We start from the raw sequence: 14598 nt of genomic DNA on the forward strand, positions 1-14598 counted from the left end.
GTGCCTGCAACATTCTCAGGAAAACTCCCACCAGCCAATCTAAAGGCAACTGCAGAAATGGAGGAGTTCCCAAGTTCCCTTTCCTAGGAAGATTCTGAAGATGGTACACAGCAAAAGAACGCATAAGCTAAGATGAGAATGGATTCCAGGAAATAGTGGATCCTATCTAGATGGTCTAGAAGAGACAGGGTGAGAGCTGTATGACAGACCTAGGTTGGAGCAGGAAATTATAAGGTGGATAAAATGGCATGCGTCTAAGGAAAAATAAGGATACAAAAGGAAAATTAGGCATACAGAAAAATACAAAGTAGTAATTAACTCAAGGAAAACCCAAAAGCTGTGCCACAAAGGAAATTTTATCATAGTCCACCTAGCTGACAGTGATGGGTATTTAAACAATCATAATGATATAAACATTGACTCTTGATTTATCTAAAATCGTGATACAATTACTTAGAAGGATGAGGAAGGTGTAAGTTATATCTTCATCTATCATAAAGGAAAGGCAATTTGAATTCAAAGTCTAAATTATCATCCATAAATAGCAATCTTACTTAATACATAAAAGTAACTTCTCCATTTTTTATTCCTGAATTTTTAACCAAGATTATATGTTTCTTTGAAAATATTTTAGTTTATTAAAGAATTTTTTACAAAAAGAAACCAACAGAAGAAATCCAACCGTATGGTGAAATCCCAAGTCTACAAACCCTTTTTCTTGGTTCTTTGTATACAAGGATGCTGCTTAGTGTGTTCTGCTCTTCATTTTCTCTCTTGTCCGTTTTCCAGGTCTCTTCTACGGAAGAAGAAATACCACATGTGGTCATACTGCAGTTTGGCCTTCTGCCCCAAGGAAAAGAAGGGCATGGGTAGGTGTGGGATGGGACCCACGGCTCACTTACATTGGATCCTTTCTTTCCAGGCCTCTTGAGGCCCTTGCCATGAGCCGTCTTGGCCCGGAAGCTGGATACATCATCATAGCTCTCACGCGTGTTCCACTTGGAGCCTTTCTTCTTTCCACCAAAGCCAAACTTCTGGTTTTTATAGCGCCGCTTAGCACTGGGCCTGGAAAAAAAAACAGGCTTACAGGTTACCCACAACACTACAAATCCTGATGGATCCCATGGCCGACCAATACCCTTAGTTTCCTGTCTATAAGCAAAAGCTCTTAGATGCTACCGTTACCCAGAATCTCATCCTTGGTCCTACATTCTTAACTCTAAAAACTCTCCAGGCAAGCTCATCTACTTATGGTTTTAACCACTAGAGCACGAAAACAAAGCAAGAACCAGGAAAGGATCCACATATATCTTGTGGCTCAACACTTATCCCTGGAAAGCTTCTTCTATTTTAACTAACTCTTGCTAGATCACCCTCAGTTGTTTCTATTCCTTTCAAGGATAGTACATGCAATTAACATTCAAATGTAATAAATTTAAAAACTGGTCATCCCACAGGAATCTCAAATTCAGCATATCGAAAATCACATGCCATCTCCCTTCCTAGAGTGGTTTCACCTCCTGTATATGAACACTGACTCGAGGTTGGTAGTGCTACCATCTATGCCAGCCTCCTAGGCTAGAAACCTGGGTGCCAGCCTTGATTCTTCCTTCTTTCACTCTCTACGCCCAACACAATTACTGAGCGCTGCTAATTTAACTTCTTGAATATTCTTCAACCCGTTTTCTCTTCTCTGCCCATTACCACTTTTAGTTCATTATCATTGCTCTCTGGACTTTGCAGTAACCCCCTAATCAGTTTCCCTGCCTCCCTCAAGTCCATCCTTTATACAAGTACCACTGTAATTTTTCGAACACATGACTATGACCTGCTCATTGTTTTAAGTAGAGCCTATCAATGTCTCCCTCATTGCCTACTGGATAAAACCCAAGCTTCTTAACAAGGCAAACACTGCCTCTGTGGCTCAGCCCAGGTGCCCCTCCAGCTACGTCTCACCTCCCCTTGCCCCACACTGCACTCCCAGTGGTGCCAAATGTTTGCTGTTCCTCATACACAAACCTGCTGCTCTCATCTCTATGCTTTTGCTCATTTGTGTTCTTCATTCTTGCTGAAATCTGTGTCTCTCCGAGTCTCTTGGTTAATTCTTGTTCATCCTTCAGACTAAGCTCAGGTGCGACTCTCCTCCAGGGAGCCATCCTCACACCCTGATCCCCAGACCGGGTCTGCTATTTCTACAATGTCCTTCCACACTACTTCGTAAATGCCTTTATCATGGCATTAATACATTCTACAGAAATTATCACTTCCCCCAGGCCTGGTGTCCAGGGATGCATAAAGGTAAACTAGGAAGAAAATAATAATATGCGCCATTAGCCCTTTTAAATCTGTATAATACTATGAGGGCAAACAATTTTCTCATTTTCACAGATGAGGCAACTAATATTTAGAAAGGTCAAGCAACTTGCTCAAAGCTACCCAAAAGGGCAGACTCTAGACCCAAACCCTAGGTCTACACTCTTAACCATCATACTGTGAGATGAGGAAATCAACTTTTACTGAGTATTCACTTAAAATGTGCCAAATCCTTAAATAACGCTACTGTAGGTTTTTCTTTTTTTCATAATTTTTTTTTTTAAGTAAGCTCTACATCCAACGTGGGGCTTGAACTCATGACCCCAAGATCAAGAGTCAAATGCTCTACTGAGCCAGCCAAGTACCCCCTACATCACCCTACTTTAATCTTCCAAGACTGATAGGGCTAAAAGGACCCATCGCATAGGCTTGTAAGCCTTGGTCACAGGCAGCACTGTGCCCTCTCAATTCTTAGGCCACTCCTGTGGAGGTCTTCACTGTGCTCATGGACTGCTTGCCCAGTACCCACCACAAAGCCAAAGCAAAACCCTTCATACCCCTTCTTCATCTGCTGGCCTTTTGCTCCTTCGTTTGTTCTCCGTGCAACAGGTTTCTGATCCCCCTCAAGGAAATCCAGTTTATCAGAAAAGCCTAGGAGTGAAGAGGTACTCTGATCAGCACCAACACATTTTAAGAAAAGCTGAAGCTTCAAAAAAAGGTTGTTCCTTGCTAAATTAATTTTAAGAGGCACATCCTGCTCCCCACACTGTTCCCAAACCTAGTTCCAATGCAATCAAGGCTCTAGAGCAGGAGGTGTTAAAATTTGCAGCTGCCCCTGCCCCCCTATATCCTTAGAAGGGAGATATACTGACCTTTCTGGTATTTCTTAATGGCATTCATCATATGTGTTTTCTCTCGCTGCCTCTTCTGAAGAACCTCCGTTTGCACCTGAGACATAAACACAGGGCTGTCACGCCCCCTCCAGACCATCATCACTGCAAGTGTCTCCAATCCTCTTGGTATCAATGCTGTGCTACCACCACCACCGAACATTTACTCTATGCCAGAACTATGCTAAGGCTCTAAGTACATTGTTAGTTTATCTTCTCAACTACCCTGTAAAGCAGAAATTCCTATCACCCCCTGACACTGAAGCACAGAGAGGCTAAGTAACTTGCCTGAGTCACACAACAAGAAAGTGCACAGCTGAATTCACACCCCGGAGTCTGCACTCTTACCCCATTACACAATCATGCCTACAAAACCATAGCAAATCATGTTTAGGTCTACATCCAATTCTCAGATTAAGTATCTAGCCCCTACTGTTAGTAGGCATGAAAAGTATCAACAGAAGCAATCTCCCAAAAAACCAAAAAGAAAAATAGCTGTAAGGACAAAAGCAGGTGCTTACACTCGAAGGCAGGGTTTCTCAATCTCAATACTACTGATAGCTTGGGACAGGATCACTCTTCACTGGGGCATGGATGGCCTGTCCTGGGCATTGTAGGACATTCAACATCCTCCCTGCTGTCTACCCACTAGATTCAAGTAGCACACTCCCCATTGAGACGTGACACCAAAAATGTCTCCAGGCATTGCTGAATGTTCCCTGGTAAGCAAAATTACCCCCAGTTGAGAACCACTGCCATGACATTTCTTCGAATTAGAAACAGTGAACTAATAGGCCCAAGTGAAGTTTTCTTTGCCTTTGATCAATTAGGTTCTGTTACTACCGACCACCCAGGTCTTTGAGTTGACCTCAGCCATCAACCACCAGATCAATCCAATAAATGCACAGCTGCCCTTCCGCAGAGAACAGGACGCTGATCTACTCTTACTCCGCTGAGGACCCGTCAGTGAAGTGACTCCAAATATGGACAGCAGCTCACCACCCCAGATCATGAATGTTTATGTCCAGAATGTTGACAATGCTGATCCTCCTCACACTCACTTCTTCCCACAACCCTGACTTTAACTCCTGTCATCTTCTTTCCTAAATAACCATGAATTAAGAGGAAAAACCAAGAAGAGTTTCCCTAGATTTTACATTAGAACTCAGACAACTATAGTTTAAGCATACAGGTGCCATTTTTCCTCTCAGTTGGATGACAATCAATATGGTTCTTTCGAAGACTTTACAATCATCTAGGCCAGTGATTCTCCAAAGCAGGATGCATTTCAGAATCATTTGAAAAGTTTTTGGGGGAAGGGAAGACAATACACACAGATTCCCAGACATTCTGAAGCCTAGAAATCTGTTTTGAAAGATTTCCCCAGGTAATTTTGCTGTGAGGTCAGGTTTAGAGTCCACTGATCCAGACCCACCCATTCACTGTCCAGATGTGCTAATGAAGCCCAGCAAAATGAATGACTCCCCGGCAGTTACCATGCCACCCCCCACCCCCCGCCCCGGTGAGACCCTGGTGTCAAGGAGAGATGGATCCGAGCACACATGCCCCCTCTGTGGGGAGATAATCAACACAAGATGGAACACACACAGGGTACGGAACCAGATCTGACCCTGGCACCCCAGCCTGACAAACCCTTGGCCACATCCTATGCCCACACACTTTCCTTCTCACCTTCTTCCCATATTTCCTAAGTGCTCGCAGTTGCTTCGCCTTTTCAGACTTCTCCATGGCCGCCTGTTTAGCCTGCAGCTTCTGTCGAATCTAAAACACAAAATGTGGTCAGCTTATGTGATTTCAATCTGGGCTGACCACTATTTAGGGTGCACTAGAACGGGAGCAGATCTTCCCAATTCTGCAAACTGGGGCTCAAAGGAAACTTGTACATCATGTTTTACACCTGAGGACAAGAGGCCCAAAGACTGAGTGCTTTGTCCGAGATACAAAAGTATCAGGGACCTGAAAGGGCCCTTCCCACTCCCAGCGCGCTGTTCCCTTATGCAGAACTGCCTGCTTGCCATTTTGCCCGGAGAAACTAACTTCTCACCAACCCTACTGTCTGCAGACTGAGGTCAAACCACCATGCAGCCTCAGTTCCCTTCTTCAATGTAGCACATACACATTAAAAACTCAAACCGGTATCAGGTATCCAGGCTTTTCCATCAGACACACACATTTCAGTCAAAGGGTAAGCACCTGTCAGGGTGAGTGTACAGAGATGTGTCCGAGCTCATCTCTAGATTAGCTTTCCCAAGTACCACTGAGACAAGAACTCCCTAAAATCCAGCTTGAGACCCAACAGAACTATTGGAATAGATCTGGGATTAAATTTTGGCAATTCTCTTCCTCCCAAAGTTAAATGAGGACCAATTCTACCCAACTCTAAATTATACTACATCTGATATTAATTAGTCCCTCATCCTAAAGAAAACTAAGGCCCAGAAAAAAGGAATTGTTTATAAGTTATAGCCCCAGCCCTTGACAATGGCAGGACAAGAAGTATGTTTCTTCTGTACACCACGCCATGACCACACCAGCTAGGAAATGCAAACGGCCATCTTTATCTCTGGAACCACAGTTCTTACAGTACTTCTCCTCTCCTTAAATGTTTAAATTAGGAAAAAATCATCCTTATATTTATCTTATTGGTGGTGACTGGCAGCATGAATCTGAAGCAGACAGTTAAGACAGTAACTGTCCTCTGACAACTACTTCCCTATTTTTGGGCTTAGTCTTTTTAAAAATGTTATAGGAGATGGGGCGCCTGGGTGGCTCATCGGTTAAGCATCTGCCTTCAGCTCAGGTCATGGTCCCAGGGTCCTGGGATTGAGCCCCGCATTGGGCTCCCTGCTCAGTGGGGAGTCTGCTTCTCCCTCTGCCTCTGCCTGCCACTCCCCCTTCTTGTGCTCACTCTCTCTCTCCCCCTCTTTGTCAAATAAATAAATAAAATCTTAAAAAAAAAAAATGTTATAGGAGATAAGCCAGCTGACCACACTTAAGTGTAAAGCCTTCACTTTCCAGAGAAAACCTTTATTTCTTACCTTCTGCATCTGCTGATCAGACTTGGCCATCTCAGCAAAATAGTCACTGGGCCTCTTGGTAGGGACTTTGAGCTGATGGAGGCGGGGTAATACCGCCAGCACTGCAGCCTGGGCCTGCCGGTAGCTGAGGATGGAGGACAGTGTGATGCGGGACAAACTGGGAAATAAACTAAGGGAGAAAGACCTTCTCCTCCTTCTCACTTGCCTATCTGACAAGAACAACCTTGGAGTTATCTATCCATGGTCAGAAAAACTCTCAACATCTGACCTCCACCAGCAAGAACACACACACAAATGAAAATGTAATAAAACCTCATTAACTTGGTATCTAGGAGAAATTTAGCCGTACACTCTAAAGACGAAGGGGAGTTCTGCTAAAAATAAGTTTAAGAGAGTGACCACACTAACAGTACCCATTAACTTACAAACTAATACCAGTTATGAAAGCTTATGTAGTCACTAGAAAAAGTTCATGTAAGAACCTTCCAGAAGCAAGTTTTTGTTTAAATAACTTAAAGTACAAAAAAACTTGAACACTGAATACTTAAAAATAAAATTTAAAAATAAAATAAACTGGACTTTGGATTATAACTGGTGGACCAAGGGGCTCTTCTCTCAAACAGGCACAATCTCCTTTAGCTCTTTTGAGTCTAAAGAAGCCCTCCTTCTTACTCTCAGGCTTATGACAACTTCTGAGGAGTACAGGCTCACTACTTTCCCCCCCTTCCCACTCTCTAGCACAGGGACCCTTAACTCCCACACTTGAAAACAAACATACAAACTCATCTCGCGCTGGAAGTCATCTTCTGGATCAACAGTTTTCTGATCCTTGTTCTGAGGTGTTGACTGAGGTCCACTGACTTCTGGCACGGGACCCAGGGTCACATCAAGCCTTTCAACCCATTCAAGATCCCGCTTGAATTCAGCCAAACACTGCTTCAGGCCACTCTAGGAAATTCAAACACTGAGCCAGCATGAAGGACACGGGCCAACGGGCAAAGCCCTAACCCCCAACAACCGGGTCGGTAATTGACCGTCCTAGCAATGCGCAGGCTGAGTCTTCCCTGGGACAAGAAGTCAGCACAACACACAAAAGAAACAAACAAAACAAAGCAGAACAGTGTTTGTTGTGAGCATCTCGTGTCCTAGGACCCCCGGCCAGGCGCCTGAGCTCACCACGTCGTTCACGGCCTTCTTCGGCCCCTCTAGCACGACATTAAGGCCTGGCTTCAGGAGTCCTTGGGAAAACGCATCCTGCAACTGCAGAGCACAATCGACAGTCAGCACCGAGGGAGTGAGGCCCCTCTCCCGCGCCCAGCCCCGCGAACTCGGCTGACACCTACCTCTCGGTCTGTGACCAGAGAATCATCAGAATCCGAGTCCGAACCTGACAGCGGGGGAGTGTCCATGTCTCAGCGAGCGCGCGCGTCCACTCTAGTCCACACAGCCGGGTGGCCAGAGGCCCGCGCGGCCGGAGAGGGGCGCCTCTCGCCGCGGCTGCCTGCCCCCAGCCCCTGGCTCTCACGCCGCGGCCCACGTGGACCCGAGCAGCACCACCGCCGACTGCTCTCCGCCGCGTCTCAACTTTTCGACGGGGACTTCCGCTTCCGGCTGCAGAAGTACACTTCCGGTTTGCCGTTGCTATAGGAACCGCTCGGGCGCCGGAGAGAGTCAGGATTGCTTGGGACCCATAGGAGTTCTACCGGTGGATACACGAGTAGTCTAGTATCCGGAGGGAAGAAGCGAAAGGTGGGAGCGCGTAGCTGGGGGTCGCCTGGAGAAGCAGGCAGCTGTGAGGAGCGAAAGACAGGGGAGAAGCACGAGCCGCGGGCAAGAGGGGGTGAGGAAGGTGCTGGAGGGGCTGGGGGAGCGGAGGAGGGCTCCGGGGCGGGGGCGGGGCCAGGGGCGGGGCGGAGGGGCGGGGCGTGTCTCGGGCCTCACCAGCTGTGCTGGATGTTCTGCAGAACTTTGTGGGGTACCATGTCGACCGTGGTGGCTCAGTCGCTGCATGTTTTTGGTCTTCGATCCCACGTGGCCAACAATATCTTCTTCTTCGATGAACAGATCATTATATTTCCTTCGGGAAATCACTGTGTGAAATACAATGTGGATCAGAAGTGGCAAAAATTCATTCCAGGTAAAAAGCCTTTCCATCCTGACACATAAATTAACTGTAGGTGCCAGATATAAGCAAGGTTACTGAAAGGAAAATTTTTTTGTTTTTGTTTTTGTTTTAAGATTTTATTTATTTGACAGAGAGAGAGACAGCCAGAGAGGGAACACAAGCAGGAGGAGTGGGAGAGGGAGAAGCAGGTTTCCCGCAGAGCAGGGAGCCCGATGTGGGGCTTGATCCCAACACCTGGGACCTGAGCCGAAGCCCGACGCCCAACGACTGAGCCACGTAGGCGCCCCTGAAAGGAAAGTTTTTTGGCCAAATTAAATATACGTGTTCCATCATATGAATCGAATGTCTCAAATATGTTTATCCATTGTAGTGTGGATGGACATTTGAGAAACAATAGGTTTTTTGCTATTACAAAGCATGCCACTATAAAGTTTCTTGCATTTGTGTATGCTCATCCACCTGTGCAGATTCTGCAGGGCACACAGCCAGGACTAAAATTACTGGGTAATATGGTAGTACCAATGTACACTTCCACCAGGAGGCATGAGAGTTGCCATCCATTCCCAACCTCTCCAACCTTTGGCATTGTCCAACTTCCTAATTCTTTGCTAAGCTAGTGGTTGAGAAAGAGTATCCCGTTGTAGTTTTAGTGTGCATTTCTCTGCTACTAATGAGGATGAATAGCTTTTCACATGTTTATGGGCTATTCCTATTTAGTCTTGTGTGAATGTCCTGTTCAAGTCTTTTATCCAATTTTTTCTTTCTTTCTTTCTTTCTTTGTTAATTTTCTTATTGATTTATGGGCACACTTTCTATATTCTCTATAGAATTCCTCCCACTTTGGGGCTTGTGTTTTCTCCTTCTTTATGGTATCTTGATGAACAGAAATCCTTAGTCTTAATGAAGTAAAATTTATCAGCGTTTTTCTTTTTGTGTCTTGTTAAAGAATTCTTCCTACCCCCAAGATTATTAATATATTCTCCTATATTGTCTCTTTTATACTTTATACTTTTGCCTTTCACCTTTTAGGCTCTGAGTTAGGAGGGTGCTTAGTGTGTTAGGGAAATAGCAAGGAGGCCAATGTGGCTGGAGTGGAGTCAACGGAGGAGTAGGGAGGGAGAGGCAAGATGGAGAAGTACCAGGGCTTTGTAGGTCAAAGGCTCTTACTCTGATGAAGTAGGAAGCCATGGGGGGCTTCTGAGCAGAGTAACAGGATCTAACTTATGTTTCAGCAGGCTCTGTGGCTACTGTATAGAGATCAGATTTAAGGAGGGGCAAGGGAGGAAGCAGGAGACCGGATGAGAGAAGACGCTGGCTTGGAGTGGAGTGGTGGCAGGCAGTAGGGATAGTGATAGAAAAGACTGAAGAAGGAGCAGGTTTTGTAGAGAGTATGGGGAGGTTAGTTCCTGACATGGTAAGATTGGGATGCCCACCAGTGAGGCAATGGAGATCTTAAGTGAGCAGTTTGATTTTGGGTCTGGATACAAGGCAGGGAAGTCCAGGCTGGTGATAGAAATTTGAAGGTCATCCACACAGAGATGAAATATAAAGTCACTCAAATATCAGAGATTCTCTTAAGGAGTGTGTGTATTTATAAAACAGTAGAACCCTAACGAGTGCATTCTGGGACACTACTACCTTTAGTGCTGGGGAACTGAGGAAGAGCCAGCAAAAGAGTCTTTGAAGGAGTAACCAAAAGGATGGGAGGAGATCCATGCAAGAGGTGAAAATATTTCAAGGAGGAGTCTGTCATCAACTGGGTTAAAACAGTGTGAATGCATTTTACAAGCTCTGCAATCAGCCAACATATATTAAGCACCCATTTGGTGCCAGGCACTGGTGATTGGATGGATGGACAGATGGATGGGTCGGTGGGTGGACGGAAGGACGGACGGGTGGATGGATGAGCAAGAAAGCCAAGGCCCCTGCCCTCTAGGAGCTCTCACTATTGTGGAGACATGTATGTATTCAAAGGAGCAGGACTTGAAGATGAGCAGGACATATGCTCTGCCAGGTATGGCTCTGATGCAAAAGAACAAAAGGAAGGAGGGAGAAGTTTTCCTTTGCCTCCTCCAGGCAGTCTCATCTGTACTTACAGTTTCACCTTCCCACCATGACTCTTATCTCAAATCTGCCTTTTCAGTCCCAACCAGTCCCTGAGCTTTAGAATCACATACAGCTGTCGGCTAGACCTCTCTACCTAAATATCCCGCAGTGTGTAGCTCCCACACAGTATATCCAGAACTGAATTTGTCCTTTCCTTTTTGCTCCCTCTCTTCGCTTAAGACCCTCCTTTGCCAGATTGTCAAATACATGATAAAGCTATGATTACAAAAATAATGTAGTCCTGCTATAAATATCCCAGAAACCCAGGTATATATATTTGTATATGTAAATGAATTTGATATATCATAAAGGTGGCATTAGGAATCTGTGCTGGGACAGCTAGTGAGATATTTAGGAAATGGGAATCAATTTAAATCCCCACTTCATGCCTTTCACCATCCTGAACCCAAGACGAAGTAAAGACTTTAAGGGTTAAAAAAAAAAAAGAAAGAAAGAAATCAGAAAAAAAAAAAAACTAGAACGAAATAAAATGAATAAAAATAAAACCCTTGGATGGGCTGTTTTCAGCAAAACACAGTGGATGTCATCTTCACCATGACCCCTAACTCACCCCACCTAACTTCCTTCCCAGCTGTTACCCCTACTTCCCATCACCAGATGTCAGTCATTGGCTCATTTCTCCCCTTCCCCCTGCTTCACCCAGGCAACTGGTCGGACTTAGCCTTTCTCTCATCTCCCATCCCAGTCTTGTCACTACCATCGTGTTTATGAAATAATCTGCCCCCTGGTTTCCCTTCCTCCAAGACTATCTCCCACACAGTTGCCAGAGGGATCTTTCTACGACATCTGACCCTTCCAAAAATTTCTCCGTGGTATGTAATTTGCCTCCGTGGTAAAGTCCAAATTCTCACGCAAGGCTCCCAGTGACCTAAAACCTGGGTTCTTTGCTGAGGCACAGCAGCAAACAGCATACCCCACTGTTTGTAGTTCTCCACCATGCTGTTCTGCAGCCCTTCCAGAGAGGTCCTGCTGCTGGCCAGACTTACTACAGCTCCTTGTGAAGCACAGCACAGGGGCCCATGGCGTCAGGGCTGGCGCATCGCCCCTGCCTCACTCACCCTCCCTGCCCTGGGCTTGAATCTGGGCCGGCTTATCCACACGGCACAGAAGGCACAGAGCCTTGAGCTGGTGATACTTTCAGACACCCAAGAAAATGAACATAATAGTAACAAATCCAGTCTGCATTACATTCTTCTTTATACCAATCCAGTCATAAAATATAATTTTTACCATTTTATTTTTTAAACCATTTTATTAATTTTTAACCATTAATGGAAGAAGGGGTCCATGAAAATCATAACACGGGCCTGATTTCATGTCCCAAATAAAGTATTTGCCACTTGAATCTTTGCCTCAACCTCTGCTTTCTAGACCACAACTTCTATTCTTGTGCCTGTTACCTCATGGTTGCAAGATGCCTGCTCTAGCTCCAGATATCACTGACATATTCCAGGAAAATTAGGGGTAGAATGCATTCATATCTGGTTTTTGAGAAAGCACAAGCTTTACCATAAAGCCAGCCCAGCAGATTTCTGTGGCTGTCTCATGGCCAAAACATCACATAGATGACCAAACCGTGAAAGAGCCTGGGGACTCCAGCCTCAAAAGTAGAGGAGTATCGAGTGCCGGTGGCTCCAAGCATAAAGGCCTACCCTATTCCACCCCTCTAGACCCACCTTTGGTTTCCCCTGGCTCGCATGCGATTCTCCAGCCATACCCCACTGTTTGTAGTTCTCCACCATGCTGTTCCCTTTCTCACATCCACACCTTTGCTCTTCCTGCCACCTGCCGCCACCTGGTCCTCCTGGCACTCTTCCCTGACTTCTCCTCTTACCTCAGCCTCAGTGAGGTACCCATCCTTGTCATTTTCCTAATACCCCAGACATAGTGGTACCAAGGGACTGCAGGGATTGACAGTTACCATTTCTGTGACTCTCTCCCATGTGTCAAACCTGCCACCATTGTGCCTGGTTCATGTTGAGTCATGGTGAAAGCATGATCTGCCCTCATTATCCCCCTTTACCTCTGTTCACAGGCTCAGAGAAGAGTCAGGGCATGCTGGCCTTGTCCATCAGTCCCAATCGGCGATACCTCGCCATCTCCGAGACTGTGCAAGAAAAACCCGTCATCACCATTTACGAACTGTCATCCATCCCTTGCCGGAAGCGCAAAATCCTTAATAATTTTGACTTTCCCGTTCAGAGATTTATTAGCATGGCTTTTTCTCCAGACTCCAAATACCTGTTGACTCAGACATCACCTCCAGAATCAAACCTTGTCTATTGGCTGTGGGAAAAACAGAAAGTAATGGCTATTATTAGAACCGACTCTCAGAACAATGCTGTCTACCAGGTACCTCCCCGCATAACAAGTATCGTGCAAGTTATAACAAATAGTAAGAGCTTGGTGGAATGCTTTCTATGTGCCAGGAACAAGGCTGATTTCATTTGCATTTTTAAATTTAGTCTCTCAGCAACCACATGTGGTCTGCATAATTATTATCCTACTTTTATAGATGAGAGAACTGAGGCTTCTAGAGTTTAAGCCTCTCACCTAGGATCACACAGGTAGTGGGTGGCAGGGGCTGGATTCACTGTCTGCTGTGCCTGTCTTCTTTCCTGTGGCCCAGAACTGCTTTCCCAGGTCGGCCCCCGAGATGGATAGAGAACTCACTTTGTCTTACGTCCTGGCCTCTTCCTAGCAGCTTTGCTGGGCAGTGGAAAGATTTTAAGAATGTAATGGGAAGTGGTAGATCTTGAGGAACATGTCCATGAAATTGCAGTTACGTGGGGAGTGGAACTTGCCATCATGGTTTGAGGGCAAAACAAAGAGGACCCTTGGGAAGGCTGATTGACTGCTTAGGCAGTGGGTCCCAAGGAGGTTTTATCTTGGTGCAGTCACCCCAGGCTACGATCTGGTACTCAGCTTTACAAGTTCAAGAACTCAGCTCTGCTCATGTTCAGAGATATTAGCCAGTCAGTGTCTCAGGAATGGACTCCATTTTTCTCATGAGAGGCTGGTGGTTAACCCAGCATGTGGCAACCAGAATGCTCCTGTCATTTGCCTGGTGCAGTTCCTCCCCAGTGATAGAGAACTCGGGAGGTGAAATTAGTTCTCAGAGGTTACTTGGTGACTACAGAATCAGACCAAAGACAGAGAGAGCCGGACGATTATTTCATCTAGGTCTTGGTGAGGTCAGGTCCAGCATCCCTATTCAGGGTAGAGTACATCCTCCCCAGTAAACATTTATCGGATGCCCACTATGAACCCAGCATTGGGAATACAGAGATGAAGAAACTACGGCCGGTCAGCTGCTCACCATCTAGTAGGGGTGTAGGTTGACTACTATTTCTATACATCCAGTTTGGTAGGAGACTGCATGGTCCCTTTCCTCCTGGACAGGGCACGTAAACCAACCAGATCCCCCTTTTCCAGCTGAGCCTCTGTTCCATTTTGTCAAGACTTGCTTATCTTCTTTTTGGCCTCGGTAAAATGATTTCTGTAGGTTTCCTAGTTTAAGATGCATGGGCCCTACAAATATAATGAATCTGTGCTCTTATCAAATATGGTATCAAAATTTATCATGACTTCGTGATGTTTAAAGGATACTCTGAGCTACCTGAAATCAACATTCATTCGTAAAATGAGAAGTAATTCCATCAAGATTAGTTTTACCCTTTCACATTTTACAGGTGAGCTTCAATCCTCAGGATAACACTCAGGTTTGTGTCACTGGAAATGGGATGTTTAAGCTCCTCCGTTTTGCTGAGGGAACCCTGAAGCAAACCAATTTTCAGAGGGGAGAACCCCAAAACTACCTAGCCCACACCTGGGTGTCTGATGACAAGATCGTCGTTGGCACTGATACAGGCAGGCTCTTCCTCTTTGAATCCGGAGATCAACGCTGGGAGACAAGTATAATGGTCAGGGAGCCCACCAGTGAGACCAAGACCCTGGGGAAGATCCACGAATCAGAGAGGTAATGGCACCCCCCTGGGTAGGTGCTCTTGTGAAAATATGCTCATCATCCTAACAGCCTTACGCCAAAAATAGCATTCTTTTAAAGTCACTCAGAAGCCCCCCA

At 45.7% G+C, this 14598-nt stretch overlaps 2 protein-coding genes across 5 annotated transcripts in view; one reads left to right on the forward strand and one right to left on the reverse strand.

The window, feature by feature from the left end:
* Nucleotides 1-338: 338 nt before the first annotated feature.
* On the reverse strand, nucleotides 339-7863 carry EBNA1BP2 (EBNA1 binding protein 2). Its single transcript, XM_027579156.2, has 9 exons — nucleotides 7606-7863; nucleotides 7439-7522; nucleotides 7041-7210; nucleotides 6263-6386; nucleotides 4896-4985; nucleotides 3186-3261; nucleotides 2871-2964; nucleotides 903-1065; nucleotides 339-796 (listed from the first exon to the last, which is right to left on the reverse strand). The coding sequence occupies exons 1-9, from the start codon at nucleotides 7669-7671 to the stop codon at nucleotides 746-748; spliced, it is 918 nt and encodes a 305-aa protein (XP_027434957.1). The 5' UTR covers nucleotides 7672-7863; the 3' UTR covers nucleotides 339-745.
* Nucleotides 7864-7908: 45 nt separating this feature from the next.
* CFAP57 (cilia and flagella associated protein 57) overlaps nucleotides 7909-14598 on the forward strand; it is a 69931-nt gene continuing 63241 nt past the window's right edge. The window contains exons 1-4 of one of the 4 annotated variants that reach the window (XM_027579125.1): nucleotides 7909-8011; nucleotides 8227-8399; nucleotides 12550-12866; nucleotides 14207-14493. In XM_027579125.1, coding sequence (XP_027434926.1) covers nucleotides 8243-8399; nucleotides 12550-12866; nucleotides 14207-14493 — 761 coding nt within the window. In that variant the 5' untranslated portion in view covers nucleotides 7909-8011; nucleotides 8227-8242. Of the gene's footprint in view, nucleotides 8112-8226; nucleotides 8400-12549; nucleotides 12867-14206; nucleotides 14494-14598 lie in introns of all 4 variants that reach the window. The other 3 variants (XM_027579115.2, XM_027579143.2, XM_027579133.2) reach the window with 3 other exon arrangements.

The sequence above is a fragment of the Zalophus californianus genome, chromosome 4 (assembly GCF_009762305.2).
Source record: "Zalophus californianus isolate mZalCal1 chromosome 4, mZalCal1.pri.v2, whole genome shotgun sequence".
In the NCBI taxonomy this organism is placed as follows: Eukaryota; Metazoa; Chordata; class Mammalia; order Carnivora; family Otariidae; genus Zalophus; species Zalophus californianus.